This window comes from Carcharhinus amblyrhynchos, chromosome 15 (assembly GCF_965287045.1).
Source record: "Carcharhinus amblyrhynchos chromosome 15, sCarAmb.v2.hapA, whole genome shotgun sequence".
Lineage (NCBI taxonomy): Eukaryota > Metazoa > Chordata > Chondrichthyes > Carcharhiniformes > Carcharhinidae > Carcharhinus > Carcharhinus amblyrhynchos.
The window spans coordinates 29,251,629-29,271,739 of record NC_137338.1 but is presented as its reverse complement, the minus strand read 5'-3'; the positions used below and the strand labels follow the sequence as shown (position 1 = coordinate 29,271,739).

Below are 20,111 nucleotides of genomic sequence, written 5' to 3'. Positions count from 1 at the left end.
TTTTCTTTCCCTGGTTAAAATGTGAATAATCCCCCATCATTGAGTTGACAATTGTGGTAAGGACATCTGTAATTTAGAGAGACAGCACATGTGCTTCATGTTTTTTTAGGTTTGGTCTACTGGACATCAATGTAAAACGGTTCTCCTGAGGGGTTAGCAAGGGAGCAGTCTGCAGTTATGCATTGGTCATTTAGCACAATGATTTCTACAAGTGTTTCTCATACTTGTGCCAATATAAAACCGCTGTGTCTGATTTATAGTTTAGAAATAATTTAGCTTACCTTGGTTCTCACTGAGTCTCACAGAAGCAGCACCTTGTTGTTTCCAAGTTCTCAAAGACAACACCGAGTGACATATAGGCCATATTTGTAACATGTGCAAACTGCAGAGCAATAAAGGACTTTGCTTTGGATAATTGCAATCATTTAATACATAGTATTATTCCTTCATGAATCTGAAATAAGACTTCACAATGCAGACAAGAATTAATTTTCTGTCTGGCATTTATATGTCCATTATATATAAGTCAATAAGATAATAGGTATTAGTGGGGGAAAGCATATTGTCAATAATGCAAGCAATAATGCAACATTCTGGGAATGGTTCCATGTGCCCACATTTTGGATATTGCACAAGTGATAACATTTTGTGTTTTTGACTTCTTAAGATCACATTGACTTAGACTTGAAACTTCAGAGACAAAGAAACGCATCAGCAATTCAAAACCACAGAATAAGCCTTCTCTAGCTTTGGAGTGTGTTATACACAGTTTGCCAGTATAGCTGCAAACCTGGACTACCGTTGTACCTGGAGAGGTAACAAGAGTTCTTGTTGAGTTACTTTGTACAAATACGCCCTCTATCTACATGAATAAATTCCTTGTCACCTCCCATTTGTTATTATGACAGATGTTCCTATATAATGTGGAAGGACAGGCTCCTGGTGCATTTCTGGTGAAGAGTTCAAAGCTGGACTTGGGTTTCTGTAGCCAAAAGAATTCTTCTCATCAGCAGCATAACCCCGATTTTCCATGATGTAACCTGTCACCGCACAGGGTGATCTTTGGAAGGTGTGCTTTGAAAAGAACTGGCCATAACTTAAGGATCCAAGATGGGTTTGTCCTGATGTCCCCATAACCACTGGTTCCTGCTGTTCATGTAACCTCTCTTCATTCCGTTTGGTGGTGGCCCTAACATTATTCATGTTGTCCAGATTGGGTTTGTGGTGATTCTCGTGTTCATACTGGAGCTCTTTCATACAAATCCTTCTAGTTTGTTCATAGGGTGTTTGGGTTGGTAAAAGTTGTTGGCTTATCCGTGCCATTGATTTGACTGCATCACAGTCTGACTTAGCTAACAAAGAATCATTCAAAGAGGGTGAAAAACGCTTTCCATCATTGCATAATTTCTCCTGAGAGTTATGTTTGAACAGTACCTTACACTCTTCCTTGATAACATGTTGCACGGGATGCAATATTTCAACTTTGTTTTGCTTAACAGGATTAATGTAAGTTTCCTCCTTATATTTATTGTTTGGTCTTGAAGATGCACAACTGGAGAAGGTGCCAGATGTTGCTCCTTCACACTGCCGGTTGTGAGGCAATACACCTAAATGAAAAGGAAAGTATTAAGAAAGCATTAAGCACAATGTGATGGGAGTGCAATGGCCATTGAGTGAACACTAAATTGGTGACTGCTGTTTCTAATGAACCTGGTTTGTTGAGTCAACGTCTAATTATTTTCAGCCTCCCATTAAGGTGATAACATATCATTCAATTGACAAATCCTATTAAGTATTCCAGTTAGCTTTGGAAATGTACCACCAGTGGCTGATTTGCTATTAAAACAGAAACTGTCGTCTCCGGCATTTTGGAACATTAGGAAGGGTAATAGAAGCCACCGTATCCATTTCACCTTAATTCACACATCTTTGGACTGTGGGAGGAAACTGCAGCACCCAGAAACCTTCACAGACACGGGGAGAATGTGCAAACTCCACATATACACAGTCATCCAAAGCTGGAATTGAACCCGGGTCCTTGGCACTGTGAGGCAGCAATACTAACCACTGTGCCACTATGCTGTTTACAGAGCTGGCATGTGGGCCTCTGTTACAATATAAGCCTGCAATGGCATGAATGAAAAGTGAGCTCATGGCTCCACAAGTAAGATTCCGAAGTTAAATATCAGAAAAGTTGATATATCTCAAAGCTATTTCCTGATATTTTCCTTTACAACAATCTATTTTAATTGATGTCATAATGTATAATTTATCTTTAAACTGCACTGATAATAATTGTTAGAAGCAGCACTGAAAAATATAAAGGAAGCAAATGACCGAGAGTGATTAAGCCATGTGTTATTGGATGAGATGTTATGCGGAAGCCCTGTTTGCCTATGGAAATTCCCAGGATATAGCTCAAAGAAAGCAACAAATTCTTTCTGATGTCCTGGCCAATATCCCTCTCTCAAACAACACCACCAAAATTGGCAAAACTGGTCATGGATTTCATTTGCTGTTTATGGGATCTTGATATGTATATAAGTACTGGGGCACTTGCCTCTGTAACAGAGACTGCACCTTTAAAGAAATGAATCACTTTGAGACTTGAATGAAATTCCACCTAACATATACAATTTTAAGTAGCTCTCAGTGTAATAGCAGAACTTACACTGATAATTCTGTGCAGAGCAATAGTGAGATTCAGTAATGGAGTGATCCTGCAGACTCTTGGAGGGAGATGATGATGAACTTGTCAGATGCCAGCAGCTGTCACTGGTTGCCTGAAATGCACCCACGTAGAACCTTGCTGTTTCACAAGGCGACCTTTGACTCTGAGCTAGTCTACCAGGCGTCATCTGTTTTTTGCTGGTGAGCACTTGAGCGTCCAGTGGGAAGTGTCCATAGGTGTAGGTGAATGGATGCCCGTGTGACGAGGCATAAAGAAGTTCATTGTTCTCCTGGTGAGAAGTGCTCTCCTGGGGTGATACAATGTTCAGCAAGGGGCTTCCTCCCCAGCTACTGGTGTGGTCACAATCAGCTTTCTCAGTGTGGAATGAATTGTATTGCTGGAAAGGAGGGCAAGAGGAAAAGAAGATTACTTATAATAGTGTCAAAAAAGGCCATTAATCTCATTGTACAATCTCTTCTCAAACTACATTAACAAATGAAAATGAATACATTTTTGCAAATATTTATATTATCCATTTGCCTGTTTGTATGGAATTGAGTTGGTTAGATTTGATTTCCTAATAATTATTTTTAAATGACTATCAGGCCATTCATCAATTTTTGAATATTTCAATACCTCCACAAATTGATTTCCTTCTTTCAGTATTCCTGGTGAAATCATAGACTCGATATTCAATACATTTATTCCTCTGCAGCAAACACCAAACATAAATAAGCTTTCACTTGAGTGTACAAGAATCTAACCAACCGGTGACAAAAATCAGCTGCAGACTCAATCTTGAGAAAAGTTTAGAGCCAGCTTTTATAGCAGTGAGACACGGAAGAGAACAACAGAAGTGTCATGTTAAGTTGTGTGCCTTTCACAGGTGCTGCCTATATAAGATTCTGGGCATCAGATGGAGAGACTGCATCACCAATAAAGAGGTTCTACAGAAAACAGGCCAGAGGTGACCGGGACATCACGACAGAGAGATGATTGAGGCTGGCAGGACCTGCATTTCGCCTCCCAGATGTGGCAGGTAAAAGACAAAGGCATGGCTGGCCAAATAAGACCTGACAATATACATTTATGAAGGACCTTCAAGAATGGGACATCACCTGGAACAAAGCAAAAAACATCGCAATGGAATGTGGCCAGTGGAGGAGTCTTGTACAGAACCGCAGGAACTAATTCTCATTTCTTTTACAGATTTTTTGAATGACTCGAATGTAGTCTTCATAAATTTCTAATAGACTTTCTTACCCAATCTGCAAAGTGACAATGAATCAATTCTCTTCGTCACATCAGTTTAGCTGATCTTTATTACATTAAAAGTGGACAGTAACCTTATTTAATGTTAAACACGTTTCCATTGGCACATTCCACTTGAAGGATGTATAGTATTTATGACAGTTCAATCTTCAGAACATCCCGACAGTATTCAGTTGGATTGATAGTTTGTGTCTTCATATGAAGTGATCTTTGTAGAGAATTCCTAATGTTCATTTGATTTGTTTATTTTGTGGGTTTAGGTTGATGTCCGCTTTGATTCAGTCATGTTGCCGTGAGGAAGAAGGTTCAAGCCACGTTGCACAGCCTTGCATAGGTCATTGAGGCTGACATTTTTAGTACATAACTGAGGGCTAGGCTCACCGGTGAAGGAGACATGGTAAAAGAGGCCATGGTGGAGGGAGAAGAACCTCTTGAATGCTAAGAACTAGTGGAGGTGGCAGGGTTTAATGTGGTAAAGCAGTAGAGTGAGTATTTTGTTTAGACTTTGATTGAAACAGGACAGTCACAGCTGTCAGGCAGAAGCAGTGTCATGATAATTTTATCCTTATTGCCAGATGCACATTCACAAACTTCATTAGAAATACAGTAGGATTTATTGATAAAAACAATGTAGAGCAGTTTAAAAGCCAGCATAGCTGCCCTACTCCCCTCTAAATCTACTGCCTCAGAATGGACTCCACTCCCTGAAGTGTTTACTCACTCTGTGTCCCAATTGGTCTCCCAAGACTTGTGACCATTTCTCTGCTGTGTTGCCCTTAAAGGAGCAGTGACAGATGAGGCCTCAATTTAATACAAAATCAAGGCCTCATCTGCCAGTGTCCTGACAATATCAGTCAAACATGTTGATATGTTATCTATTTCTGATTCGGCACAAATTGGTAGGCGTGTTTGTTTACCTTACAGCGATTACTGTACTGCGAATGCATTTAATTGGCTGTGATGCACTTTGGGGTATCCTGAGGATATGAAAGGCCAATATAAATGAAAGTTTGTTCTTAAGATAAGAGAAGGAAAGTGTTCCTGTTTCTAGATGCTATCCAGTATTGTCTAATTGGGATGGCATGTGTTTCAAATGTAAGGATAGCAGATCTTCATTTGTGCCTTGTCTCAGTGAACAGGTTTATTGAATTGATCTTAAGATGCCTGATTCCAGGAGCAGCCTCATGCCATAGTCACATGCCTATAGAAAGCCAGCTGTGTCAATCAGTTGTATTTCAAAATTCAAATATCATGCATGTGAGGATGTCAAGTGGGAGCATATTTGGGATCGGAAGTTGCCTGCTGCAGGATTAAATGGGCAGCATTCATATTTGAGCTTGGTTATGGTGACTGACCACTTGTATGAGGTATGGAGGAGTTATTGAGGCCTGTGGGCTTTGACCCATTAAGAGTCAATGGCCAACTTGTAAGTTTATTGGGTTTGCATTTTCAAAGAGATATGCCATGAGTTAAGATTCACAAAATTGCTGAATGATTTATGCTGCCTGATATAACTGCAATCTCCCCATCAACCTCTCTGTGGGATTCAAGAAATTAATTTACACCATAAATAAGAACTAAACTAATTGCAGAAACTATTGTGGTTATTTGTGGTAATTGTTCCTTTAAGGGCAACACAGCAGAGTAAAGGTCACATGTCTTGGGAGACCAACTAGGACACAGAGTGAGTAAACAGTTCAGGGAGTGGAGTCCATTCTGAGATGTAAGGAACCACGGCATCTGTTGCTGTACTGCTATACATTTTTTCTTATTAATAAATCTTACTGTTTTTCTAATGAAGTTTGTAACCATGCATCATTACATCTGGCGACGAGGATAAAATTATCATGACACTGCCTCTGCCTGACAGCTGTGGGATTCCGGTTTCAATCGCAGTCTAAAAAAATGCTCACCCGAACGCCTTTCTTTGGGCGAATGGACCCCTTTGAGAAATTGAGATTTTGCCAGACCCCGAGGGATAGGCATAGAGCAAACATGAGTTGGCTGGCAAAGTCAAAAGTTTAGGAATGCAAAGAAATAAAAAAAGAGAAAATAACCCTGAGAAGCAAGAGCTGTGGCTTTAAGTTTTAAAAAAATGGAACTTAGGTTTAAAAGGAACATAGTTGCTGCAAAGGTTTTTTGGATAAGAACAGAGCTCAGAAAGTAATGCTTTGAGTAAAACAAAATGCCCTAAGTAGCTGCAGCAGATGTTCTGAAATGTAGGAAACTGACAAGCTTCCAATCAGAACAGAGCCTGCAGGGGTTCAATGGTAGCAATTGTCACAGAGAAGTTCTAAAGTCTTAAAAAGAAGAGAAGCCCTCAACCCTTTTAGAAAAGAAGTTAACCAGTTTTTTAACAACTGCCTCATCCAACCTTGAGTGCCAGTGAAATTGATTTTAAAAACCGATATGTCAAAAAAGAAGAAAAAAGGAGTCTCCAAAGGAAATAAACTACAGAGACCATTAAAAGGCCTTTCCATATGTAAAAGTTAAGTTTTAAATGTTCAAAAAAGAGCAGCCAAGTCTGTGCCAAAACTTCAAAAGCACAGGAAAAACACAATGAGGCAACTGCTGCCAACACAGGGAAATAAAAATGGCAGACTTGAAACGGCAATGCATTTAAAGTGACAATGCACTTGAATCTTCAAGCACAAGAAAGAACAAGTGGCTATGGACCGGAAAACTGGGAAAGACCTCAGATCAAGGGCAACTCCCAAAAAAGATCCATGAGCAACAAAGACCTCAATAAAGATGCAATGGAAGATCTCACAGAGGCAATGAAGATCTTAAGGAAGAGACAAAGAGACAACAGAAGAACACAGAAGATGGCAATGAAGATCTCAAGGAAGAGGCAATGAAATACCCCAAAGGGGAGGCAACAAAGATCACGAAGAGGAGGCAACAGAAAAGACTAAAACGTGGGTAACAGAAGACCCCAGAAAGAAGTTGGAGACAGATCCAACCAACATTGAAGCCAAAAGGGTTTGCTGAAGTTATGATAAATAGAAATGAAGGTTCTGTTTGTGAAATATCTATGTCCTGTAAGAACATGATGGATTCCTTTCAGAAGAAACACGGAAATTAAAAAACTTCAAAAGAACCTAGGTACTATTGAACATAAAGAGGAATCAGCTGAAAGAAATGAAGCTCTCGAGAAGATATTAAAACAGCAAGATGAAATGACTGACAGCAAAATTGAGAAAAATTGCAAAAGTTTACAAAATCAAGAAGAGAAAGAAATTAGTGAGATAATGCAGAACAATCAGAACTCCATGAAAATCAAGTGTAAAATAAGAACAAGGCCAGTGAAGAATTGAATCAGGAGAATAAGAGCTTGAAGAAAGGAAACTTGACAATGAGAAATTAACTGCAGATGTAAAAACATGGAAATTGACAGCAGAATCAGCAATTCAGACAGAGAAAGAAACTGAGATTACATACCAGAACAAGATTGTTGATTTGGTCACACGAGTGGAAAAGCATGAGAATAATATGATAAAATGGTCAGTGAAAAAGATGCTCAATTGAAATGTTGGAAAGAGAAGAAACTTTAACACATGACCAAGTATCAGAAACAGAGCAAGAATAAAAGAAAACCCATATTCAGAACATATGGTGTCATGATAGGAAACTTCAGTAGTGGATCAAGTTATATCGCCTGAATTATTGTCTCTGAGAATGGATCCCTGAGATACTAAATAGACGGGGGGTGGGGGGGATGGATCACTTGTAAACATGTGAATCACTTAGGGAGCAGAGTGACACTCCAGCAGTCAAGAAATGTTTTTGAGCCCAGAAGCACTGAAGTACCTGATCGACCTGTTATAGACATAACTGATTCTCCATGGGAGCAAGTAGTAATGAACTGCCTGTGCCATTATTGCAGTTCCTGTTAATGTCTACCCCATGGAGGCACCTCAGACTGCAGAATTAAACTGTTCTATGAGAAACAGAAAAGCTACTCAAAGACAGGGGGGCAGGATTTTATGGCCTCATTCATCCTGAAACTGTAAAATCCCCCCCGAGGTCAATGAACCTTTCCATGGTCCCTCCCTCGCCCGCTTCAATTCCCATAGTGGGAGGGTGACAGTGAAATTCCAGTGTTGATTTCCAATTATCCAACTCATGTATATGAGCCAAAATTCTCTAGTATCATACGTCCCACCACTACCATCAGCAAGAACAATGAATTTGGCGCTCAGCCAAATCTCCATTCACTGTGGCAGGATTGGAGAATTCCAGCCGAGGGCATGTTCGGAGAATTCCGACCAAAATGTTTAGTTAGAATTTAGGACTGAGTAACTTAGTTATTGAAAACGGTATAGAAGAGTTAAAGGGGGAGGATTGTGGTGATTGCCCCTTTAAGGTCAACGCAGGCTCGGGGGGCCAGTGGGGATGCAGTGTGGGTAATCACCCTGGGAGTGGAGTCCTTTCTTAGGCAGGAGACATACAGGGACTAGGGCAGCTGTGCTTACTGCTGTACTGTTGTACAGTTCTTCTTATTTATAAATCCTACTGTGGTTTCTAATGAAGTCTGCGAAGATGCAGCTATACAGTTAGAAGGACAATTTGATGGGTTGTAGGCCTGGAAAATGGGACAAGTTTGTGCTCCAGATATGCCACTCAATCTTAGGAGGCCCAGAATGGGATAAGTTTAAATTTTGGAGTCTTACTTCAACAGGTAATAAACTATTCCTGAAGTTTTACGAATACTAAAATCTAAAGGTTCAAATACTAAAATTAAACTTTTTAAACTTTTCCTTCCAGCCTCATTTTGCTCTCTCACAATCCAATATTTTCCTTTCCTTTTATTTCCCCTTCTGTATCTGATTTTAATTCATTCATAATTTTTCCTTCTCCAGTGTTCTTTTTATTTTTTTAATCTCGACCCTTAAATTGAATTAATTAACATTTGTCACACTGTTTACCAAGGCCCCAAATGTCCTTTTGCTGCTGTGTCATTGGCTTATCTTTGCAGCAGTTTGTACCTGTCTGTTTGGATGCTGAAATCGCCCTTTAAGATCCAAAATGTGTCTACACATATCTACCCAAACAGTTCCCCTTAATATCATGAATAGTTTGATCAAAACACCCCTTAATCAAAGAACAAAGAAGAACAAAGAACAACCCAGCACGGGAAACAGGCCCTTCGGCCCAACAAGCCCGCGCCGCCGCATCACCCTACACCTATTCTACCCTGCGTGTCTACGAATAGAACCCCTGACTTAGCCAGATTCAGGGGAGAATAGTGTCAATTTGGTAAAACCAATCAGCCTAAGAGCACATCTTTGGGGTGTGGGAGGAAACCGGAGCGCCCGGAGGAAACCCACGCATCCACAGGGAGAATGCACAAACTCCCACAGACACAGGCCCAAATCCATGTATCTGCACAGCTAACAGTGCTAGTCACCGAGCTGTTGCGGCGCCCGTCTACCGGTCCAGGATCAAGCACACACACCGACACGAAGTACTAGGCCACTCCTGGAACCTCCAAGAGTAGCCCACGCACGACCCACTGTGTGCATGCCCCTCGTTTGACAACGAGGTGGACCTCCACCTGCGGAATAAAAGACAAAAACGTTAATCACAAGCCTGCCTTTCCGGTGTCTCCCGAGGTTCTAACCCTTATTTAATAACCCCTACCATAACCCTCCATCCTCGTTTCACTCATATGCCTATCTAACTGAACCTTAAACGAGTCCAACGTTCCTGCCTCCACCACCCTACTCAGTAGCGCGTTCCATACCCCCACAACTCTCTGCGTAAAGAACCTTCCTCTCATATCCAAATTATATCTCTCCCCCCTCACCCTTAAATCATGTCCTCTTGTATTTGTAAGCAATCTAGGGAGCAGCCTCTCACTATTGACTCTGTCTATTCCCTTCAGTATCTTATATACCTCTATCATGTCCCCCCTCAATCTCCGTCTTTCCAAGGAGAACAGTCCCAGTTTCTCCAACCTTTCCTCGTAACCCAGCCCCTCCATGCCAGGCAACATCCTGGTAAACCTCCTCTGCACCCTTTCCAGAGCCTCCACATCCTTCCGGTAGTAAGGTGACCAGAACTGGACGCAGTACTCCAAATGCGGTCTAACCAACGTTCTATACAACTGAAGCATTAGACGGCAGCTTTTAAACTCTATACCCCTTCCTATAAAGGCTAGCATTCCATAAGCCTTCCTGACAACATTCTCCACTTGTGTCGCAACCTTCATGGATTTGTGAACCTGCACTCCCAGGTCCCTCTGTGTTTCTATACTCCTAATTTGTCTACCTTTAATCACATAACTCCTCTCTACATTATTCCTTCCAAAATGCATCACCTCGCATTTGTCAGGATTAAATTCCATCTGCCACCTATCTGCCCAATGCACCAACCTATCTATATCCTGTTGTATCACCTCACAATCCACTTCGGTACCCGCCAACCCTGCCGTCTTGGTGTCATCAGCAAACTTGCTGATCACACCACCTATGCTCTCTTCCAAGTCATTTATGTAGACTACAAAGAGGAGAGGTCCCAGTACTGAGCCCTGCGGCACACCACTGGTCACTGGCCTCCAGCCGGACAAGGTCCCCTCCACAACTACCCTCTGTCTCCTATTACCCAGCCAGTTCTCAATCCACCTAGCTACCTGACCTCGTATCCCATGCGCCTTAACCTTTTCTACCAGCCTACCATGAGGGACTTTGTCAAACGCCTTACTGAAATCCATATAGATGACATCAACGGCTCTCCCATCGTCAACCGTTTTTGTCACCTCCTCAAAGAATTCCACCAGATTCGTAAGGCAAGACCTCCCTCTAACAAAGCCATGTTGCGTATCCCCAATCAGACCGCAACGCTCCAAATGCTCATACATCCTACCCCTAAGTAATTTTTCCATTAATTTCCCTACCACCGATGTCAAACTCACCGGTCTATAATTTCCAGGGTTGTCCCTACTACCTTTTTTGAACAGCGGTACCACATTTGCTACCCTCCAGTCTTCTGGGACCTCACCTGTGTCCAAAGAAGAGACAAAGATGTGCGCCAGAGGCCCAGCAATTTCATCTTTCACCTCCCTAAGCAGCCTGGGATAAATACCATCAGGCCCCGGAGCTTTATCCGTCCTTACGCTACCTAAAAGCCCTAGCACTTCCTCCCTCGTAATAGATATTTCCTGCAGCTGATCCTCAGCTCCCTCTAACAGACCGCACGATTCCGAACCCCTCTCCTTCGTGAATACCGAACTTCCAGGGAAAACAGGAGGAGGAAAAACATTTTGTAATTTCTCTGACTATTTACTTCTTGGAGCCCAGGTTGAGAAAATGGGATGTTGGCATGCATTCTCTGGGTGCCCTTCGAGCCGCAAAGACAAAGACAGGGCTGGCCAAGGAAGACCTGTCATATGGAATTGATTCAGGCACCATAATGATCAGGGTTTTAGCACATGCTCAGTGAATGCCTACTGGAAGTTGCAAAGCACACAGATCATGAAATCAATCAATGTGCAATGCTGTTTTGACACCAGTTTAAAGCTCGAAACACAAACAAAATGTCTCCCTTAATATCACGCAGCTAAACACACAGTTCTGTAGGAATCATAGAAACCCTAAGTGCAGAAGGAGGCTATTCGGCTCATCAAGTCTGCACCAACAACATTCCCACCCAGGTTCGATCCTGTAACCCATATATTTACCCGCTAACCCCTTTGACATACGCATCCTGGGACACTAAGGGGCAATTTAGCTTGACCAATCAACCTAACCCGCACAATTTTGAACTGTGGGAGGAAACTGGAGCAACTGGAAAAACCCACACAGACATGGGGAGAATGTGCAAACCCCACACAGACAGTGACCCAAGCTGGGAATCGAACCCAGGTCGTTGGAGCTGTGAAGAAGCAGCACTAACCACTGTGCCACTGTGTCACCCTTAAGGATCACCTCAAGCATGATTTAAAGCGATCATCAACTATTTACATGTTAGTTGCTACTTGATTTCTTCTGCCTGTTGCTACTGTGATAGTAGTATTTGGTGCTTTTGGTAGTTGCTAAAGTTGCTAAAGTCTATCAGGAGTGCTCTGACAGGTGCTGGATGGGTTTTTGCTAGCCTCAAAGCGTTGGTACAAACCAATTATTCCCAGGCTTGGTTTACTCCTTGGAATGATGCATTATCAGGAGAATTTATTTTTGTTTAGCTGGAGAAGCAATCATAGTTTGATGTCAAGGTTAACAAATCCATCCAATTGCTTCAGCTGATGCAGTGATTGGTTGTGATGTCTCTGGAATGGATCTCTCAGAGTCAGAGTTCACTATGTGGGCCAAGGTCTGACGTGAATGGCCACAGTCACAATTTGAGCTGTTCCTTATTATCCAGCTGTGGAGCAAATGGTCACATCTTTCCTGACCCGTCCTCAAGCAGCTAAAGGTTATCGAAATTTCTGCAGAAGGTTGAAACCTGGGATTTCACCACTTGGGTCAATGCAGTGAGTGCTGGGATCTGTGAAACCACCCAAAGAGGAAAAGATGGCAACATTACTGCTTGTGCTTGGAGTCCGCGGGCTCAGAGTCGGCAGCCTATGGCAACCAGTCAAATTGCTCCTTTGAGGTGTTGCCATTTGTTTTTCATTCTCTATTTGAACTCAGTGCAGAATGGTTCTGAGCTGGGCAATGCGGTAGTAAGCACTGCTGTCTCACAGTGCCAAGGACCCAGGGTGACTGTATGTGTGGAGTTCGCACAATAATGGTAGGAAGGATTATCACTTACGTGGCGAAAAACTGCAGCAGGCGACGGTGCAGAGGGACCTTGGGGTCCTTGTGCATGAGTCGCAAAAACCCAGCCTGCAGGTGCAGCAGGTGGTCAGGAAGGCGAATGGGATGCTGCCCTTCATAGCGAGGGGGATTGAATATAAAAGTAGGGAGGTCTTGCTGCGGCTGTATAGGGCATTGGTGAGGCCGCAGCTGGAGTACTGTGTGCAGTTTTGGGCGCCGTACTTACGCAAGGATATTTTGGCCTTGGAGGGAGTGTAGAGGAGGTTTACTAGGCTGATACCGGAGTTGAGGGGGTTGAGCTATGAGGAGAGGCTGAATAAACTAGGCTTGTACTCGTTAGAGTTTAGAAGAATGAGGGGAGATCTCATTGAGACGTATAAGATGATGAATGGGATGGATAGGATAGAGGTGGAGAGAGTCTTCCCGCTCAGAAAGGATAATAGGACTAGGGGGCACAGCCTCAAGATAAAGGGGGGGCGGTTTAGAACGGAGTTGAGGAGGAACTTCTTCACTCAAAGGGTGGTGAATCTCTGGAATTCTCTGCCCGTTGAAGTGGTGGAGGCTACCTCGCTAAATATTTTTAAGATGCGGGTTGATGGGTTTTTGATAAGAGAGGGGATTAAGGGTTATGGGGAGAGGGCGGGAATGTGGAACTGAGCCACGACAGATCAGCCATGATCTTATTGAATGGCGGGGCAGGCTCGAAGGGCTAGATGGCCTACTCCTGCTCCTATTTCTTATGTTCTTATGTTCTTATGTTCTCCCCATGTCTATGTGGGTTTCCTCTGGGTGCTCCAGTTTCGTCCCCTCCAGTCCAAAGATGTGTGGGTTAGGTTGATTGGCCATGCTAAATTGTCCCTCAGTGTCAGGGGGATTAGTGGGTAAAATACTTGGGGTTACAAGGGTAGGGCCCGGGTGGAATTGTTGTCGGTGCAGGCTTGATGGGCTGAACGGCCTCCTCCTGCACTGTAGGGATTCTATGATTTTATGTTGACCAGTGTTTCTCTGACTCCCAGGTAAGTGTTTGGACTTCCAGCCTTGGATCCAATCTATATTCTCCCACTCTGGGATGCACCCTGCACAGGTCTGCCAGCTCTCTGACTCCCAGGTAAGTATACCTGCCTCGAGCCTCGGATTGATATATATTCCGCCACTCCAGGCTGCTCCATTGCAGTTCCATTGCCTCTCCAAACTCTAGGTAAGTGTATAGCCTCAAGCCTTGGCCCCAATTTATATTCTCCTGCTCCAGGCTACTCCCTCACAAGTCTGGCACTTCTCCCACTCCCAGATAACAACATGTAAGAGCTGAATTTCTCTGTGACTCCCAAAGTTGTCTGGAAATCATTACTGTTTCTGTTTAGTCTTCAAGTTTCATGACAGCAGAGCCAGTAAGGAAAAGGAACCTTCACTCATTTCCCAAAGGTGCTTTACGTGTTCAATACACCTGAAAAGGCAAACGCTGACTAATCGATACAGAAACCTCTGCAGATGCTGAACACAGCTCTTCACTGCAGCCAAACAATACTTCAGCTGCCAGCTGTGGGCCTACAATGGTAGTCCACAGAGACTGATCGTTATATTTATCCTTATGTACACCTTTGTATCTGTGTCTTTGTTAAGAACTTTATCTTTATTTACATAACTTTCAGTAGTTTTGTAATAAATTAATCTTTTTCTTGTTTAAGAATAAAGCTTGACTGCTGGGTTATTTTAAACTGAATCACTCAAATTAAATTGAGGATACACACACACACACACGCACACTGATACACAGGCACATACACACAGACACACACACACATGCACATGCAAACTGAAACACACAAACACACACATGCACTCATACACTGACAGACACAGACACACACGTGCACATAGACAGACAGACAGATGTACACAAATACACAGACGCACACAGACACGCAGACACAGACATGCATTCACACACACTGATAGGTGCACCTGCACACACACAGACACACGTACCGACAGACACACACAGACACACATGCACACACATTGACACACAGGCACACATAAAGGCACACACAGACATGCACAAGCAGACACATATATACACATAGACACACATGCAGAAACAGACACACACAGAAACAGGTACACACACAGATGTACACACCCACACAAACATGTACACAGACAGTCACACACACAGACACACAGACACACACACACACACACACACACATTCTTAGCTCATGGATCACTTTGAAGAGCTGCCCTTTACGAGGTCATGACAGTTTTCTCTTCAACTCGTTCATTCAATTCCCTTTCGAAACTTACTGAAGAATCTGCTTTCACCACCCTTTCAGGTGGTGCATTCCAGACCACAATAATTCATTGCATAAAAATATAAGCCTGAATTGTCACTATTCTTGGTTTGAGTTGAATAATCTCAGCTACAGTGAGGAATGAGATGCTACAAATGCTATCCTGGTCTGGAGAGGACAAACAATATCCAGGCTTCTGGTTGCTTGAAGATGAATATGAATGTAGACTCAGAGTGTAATCTCTACCTGGTTATAAAGCCTGCCAGTGCACACAAGTGGATAATGGGCACTTCGATGCGGTAGAGTGAGAACACTTTCCGTCAATGAGTTACTATCTTGAGATGAGGAGCGTATGAAGAGAAGATTATTTTTTTTCTAAAAGGAAGCAATAAACATTGGAAATTTTGAAGTAATTAGTTTTGGAAGTGCTATTGAAGAAAAAGTAAGCTTATATTTCAGCTCCATTCTCAAATCATTAAGTGTTTAATGCTGCATTAAGTGGAAGTTCAATTTATGACTATAAATTGGAAACAGTTTTGCATCAGGAGATGAATATACCCTGCTTCTCTTATGTCAGGGTCTGAAATTATTACTGTGTTGAAAAGCAATGAGAACTTAAAAATAAACACAGCCAAGAAGCTTGCAGATGTTATTTCCATTGCCAACTTCATATAAATATTTGAATATGTAATAAAGAGTTCAGTATTTTCTGGTCTGGATGTGTTATGCTACCGTTAAACAACTTCGTGCATGGTACTGCAGTAGCCCAGTGTGTTTTGTGTTCTAACGTGGTTGGAGGGAACTTTGGGCTTATTATTTGCCAGAGTTTTTTATCTCTCAGTGAGGCTGTCGGGGGGAAATAGAAGATGCAAGTCAAGTGCGTTCCCAAAGGGAGTAAGTAAAAGTCAGATGAGTCATCCTGGATGATCCTTGTACACTTCCTATTGCCTTAAATAAGAGTGGCTCTGCCAGAGAGGCCTACAAGCAATTCATCTGCTTTTTTGTTTCATCCCTTCCATCATTTGGAGCCACACCATGTTCCAGTGGGATATGCTACTAGGAAATGGGCCAGAGTAACTCGTGGTGACCCTTTCTGTAAGAAAACATCTGCCCTCTGTTCCAGACTTCTCCTTGACAACGGGGCTTTGAGTGTACACAGAACTCAATTTTGGTACCTCATGCACAGTTAGCTCAATTTTTCGACACCTTATCATTTCTGGACAAGTGGCTTAGGGATTTTGAAAGGGCAGCATTCCATAATATGTACCTGTGGATACGGAAATGTCTTTAGCTTAGACTTCAACTTGGAAATTTTGGGTTTCAGTTGTTTTTGGCTTTCGTGTGAGGTAGAGAGCAGCATCTTGTATGGAAATGAGGACTTGGTGGCTGTTGTCTGGTCCAGTGATAATTGTAGTTCCTTGTATTCAATGTCCCTGCAACATAAGATTCAACAGCACTATAACGTTTGGTAATCATTTTTAAAAAGTATTAAATGCTGGATTATTCTAAATAAATTTTTTTAAAAAACTGCATACATGGTATACCGATTGGAGTTTCACACAAAATCATGAATCAGTCCTTTGAAAATAGAACTTGGAGAAAATTAAATCCACAAATGTTCAAATAGTGTATTTACGATAATGAACTGATGCAGGCCACATACCCGTTTAATATTCTGTTCTGTCTCTTTGTCAGGCACCAGTTGGTAGCCTGGTCCCTGGTCATTTCCTATTCCCCAGGGCTGCCTGTCAGGCATTTGGAATGTGCCTGGAGTGTGCTGCCAATTTCATCAGATCACCAGAGTTCACAAAGCCCGGTTTTGCATGTTAACAACAATTAAATTGAACATTTATTGCTCTTTGATGTGCAGCAGGAACTCACTGCTGGGGAGATGTCTTATTTTATTTTCTGCCGTTTATCCTCGCCGGACTGCGAATTCATACAACAAATAAAGCTTGGGGTTGCATTTTCTGATTTAATCAAAAAGGTAGTTTAATGGTCATTTTTATGCCCATTATTTGGGACTTGCTAGCATGATGGGGGTGAATTGAAGCATGCAATCTGTTAAGTGTATTTTGGTCAGAAGGAGTGGGAAATAACAGCTAATCATAATGCCTCTGTACTAATGTTTTAACACTAGCAACCAGGTAAGTTTTTTTTAATGTTCATTCATAGAATGTAGGCATTGCTGGTTGGGCCAGCATTTATTGCCCATCCGAAGGCACTTAAGAGTCAACCACGTTGTTGTGGCTCTGGAATCGCATGTAAGGAGAGTAGATTTCCTTCACTAAAGGACATTAGAGAACTAGATGGGTTTTTACAACAATCGATAAAGGTTTCATGGTCATCATTAGATTTTTAATTCCAGGTTTTTATTGAATTCAAATTTCACCATCTGCCATGATGGGATTCGAGCCTGCATCCCAGAACATTACCCTGGATCTCTGAATTATCAAACCAGTGATAATACCACTGTACCACTGCCTCCCCCCTCACTTAACTTGTATAATTAGTAAAAAGTTTAGTAATCCACCTAGGTGTTCCGTTAAACTCATGAAATGACTGAATCATTGACACTTTGCTTGTAAACTATACCATGATAAAAAGACAGAACCTTACTCCTTGAAAGGTAAGAAATTAAATGGTGCTGTAGAGCAAAGAGCTCTGAGAATATAAATGTATAAATCACAAAGGAAGGATAAGAATTCTTTTTGTGTGTATGGGGGGGTGGTTTGGAGGTAGGGCAGGGTTGAGGGAAGGTTATGATAGCACAGAATACAAAAGCAGAGAGGCAAGTTAAATTTATATGTAGTTAAATCACACTTGGAGTACTACCAAAAGAATATATCTGTAAGACAATGAAATCAAATATAGGCAGTGGCTGGATTTTCTTCCAACAGTGATGAAAAATATGGAACTCACTGCCACATGGGGTGGTTAAATCAGATATCATGGATGCATTTAAGGGACATTTGTTACAGATGTGAACAAGAGGAAATAAAGGAACATGGGAGGCAAAACAAAAACTTTCCAAACCACCCCCCCCACCCCACCATCGGACCATTACCTCTGAACATTAAGCCTTAATTTCCTACATTATCACTGACCTCACCTCTTCTTCCTCCATAACCTCCAAGCTCTTTGCCCTTAACTCCTGCCCTGCCCACATTTACCTCCTTCTCCCACAGAAAGGGACTGCTCTGGTAGACCCATCACTTTAGGTTATGCTTGACCCTCGGAACTTATTCTTCCTCTTTGACTCTATTTGTTCCCCCTCAATGTGGGCTTTTTCTGACAGTCTTCACAACTTTACCAATTTTCTGGCTCTAACCATTTTCTTTCACAATGTATTTCAATCTTTCTAGATCTCCATCCCCACCACAACAACCTGAGGATCTTTGCTTCTTCAAAGAAAGGAAACCCAACCTGTCTTCAGCCATCGCCACACTTCCTTCATCTGGCTGAACTGATTCTTACATTGACAATTTTCTTCTGACTTCTTTCACTTCTGCAGGATTACAAAGGTGACCTGGTGTGAACTCAGATGGATCAAATAGCTTCCTTTTCCTGGGACACGTGGAGAATTCTTTGTTCCAGTCGTTCTCAGGTCCTCTCCTTCACCGATTTTTCTGGTACGTTGATAACTCTCATCCTGGGGATAGCCTATCAACCAATATCTACTTCCTGTCCACTGACTCCCATTTCTGACTCTCATACTTCCTCCCATTCTATTTCCTATAAGTCTAGTCCAGTCTCTACTTTGTCTCTGTCACATTTATTCCCTTTTCCTCACCTCTCCCCCAGTGTGGTTAACAGGTCTGTCAAGCATCTCCATGGCAATGCCTCTACCAATCACTGGTTCATTCCTCAGGGCAATGCCTTGACCAATCAGGTTCAAGCTGCTTGGATAAAATTTCAAATAATCCTTGACAGTTAACCCTCAGTCACCATCAACCAGTGCATTTTCCATGACAACATTTCTACCAATCACAGTCCACTTGCCAACCAATCAGCACTCTCTTCTTATATAGTATAAATTTCTGTTCCCTTTACATTTGGTATTCTTGTGAATTGTCCTGATGACTGTAAGATGAAAAGCTTTGACAAAAAAGTCATTTTTCAGTAATATTGCTTCTCCCTGATGATGATGATGATGATGATGATGATTTGATCTTCTCCACACTCAGGGGACCAGATCGGCTTTCTGATTTGCAGAACACATCTATTCAGTCCACAAGCCTAACCCTAAGCTGCTGGTCACCTATTATTTTCAGACTTTTCTGATCACTCTAACCAGCCTTCTACACTGTTCCAATGAAGCTCAATGGAGCAGAACCTCATCCAAATAGGCACTTTATACCTTCCAGTTTAATCAAAACAGAAAATGCTGGAAAATCTCAGCAGGTCTGACAGCTTCTGTGGAGAGAGATTAGAGCTAGGATCATCTAGATTTGAAATACTGGTTCTGTTCTCTCTCCATAGATGCTGTCAGACCTGCTGAGATTTTCCAGCACTTCCTGTTTTTGTTTCAGATTCCAGCATCCGCGGTATTTTGCTTTTATCATAGAGATTAACCATTCCGATACATAGCTTTTTATTGCGAGACAGCTAATAACACTGCTGTTTCCGTTCTCTGGATCCATCTTTTGTTTTGTTACTTGTCCCATTATAAACTCCTTTTGCTTTGCCCCAATATCACACTTGTTATTTAATCATTCCTGCCTTTTATTTAATCGCTCCTGCCATCTTCCCGTTCTTTTCCACTGCCTCTGTCCTTGCTTAAAGTTTATTCCATTTGTAACATTTCCAACTCTGATGAAACCAATGTGCAGTGTGAGCTCTGTTTCTTTCTTCTGAGAGGCTAACAGGTTTGCTGAGAATGCCTCACGTTTCCTGTTTATATTTCAGATTTCCAGCATTCTCAGTGTTTTGTCTTTTCATTGCAGGGGATTTTGGGCAGGATGGAAAGAATTCCTCATAGTAGGAGGAGGCTTATGTGAATTTCAAAGATTGGTTTAGACCAGTTCTGTTGAATGGCCTGTTCCGGTGCTGAATGGAATCTCTTCAACACCTCCTCCTACCTTCCAGCAAGTGGGTGTGCAGGTGAGGGGGAGTGGGAGG

The 20,111-nt window shown here is 42.2% G+C and overlaps 1 protein-coding gene across 1 annotated transcript in view; it reads right to left on the bottom strand.

The window, feature by feature from the left end:
* Nucleotides 1-882: 882 nt before the first annotated feature.
* Nucleotides 883-20,111, bottom strand: part of LOC145352943 (single-minded homolog 2-like) — a 104,368-nt gene continuing 85,139 nt past the window's right edge. Inside the window, exons 9-11 of the mRNA XM_080203251.1 lie at nt 16,258-16,423; nt 2,672-3,068; nt 883-1,607 (exon numbers count right to left, since the gene is read on the bottom strand). Coding sequence (XP_080059377.1) covers nt 883-1,607; nt 2,672-3,068; nt 16,258-16,423 — 1,288 coding nt within the window. The remainder of the gene's footprint in view (nt 1,608-2,671; nt 3,069-16,257; nt 16,424-20,111) is intronic.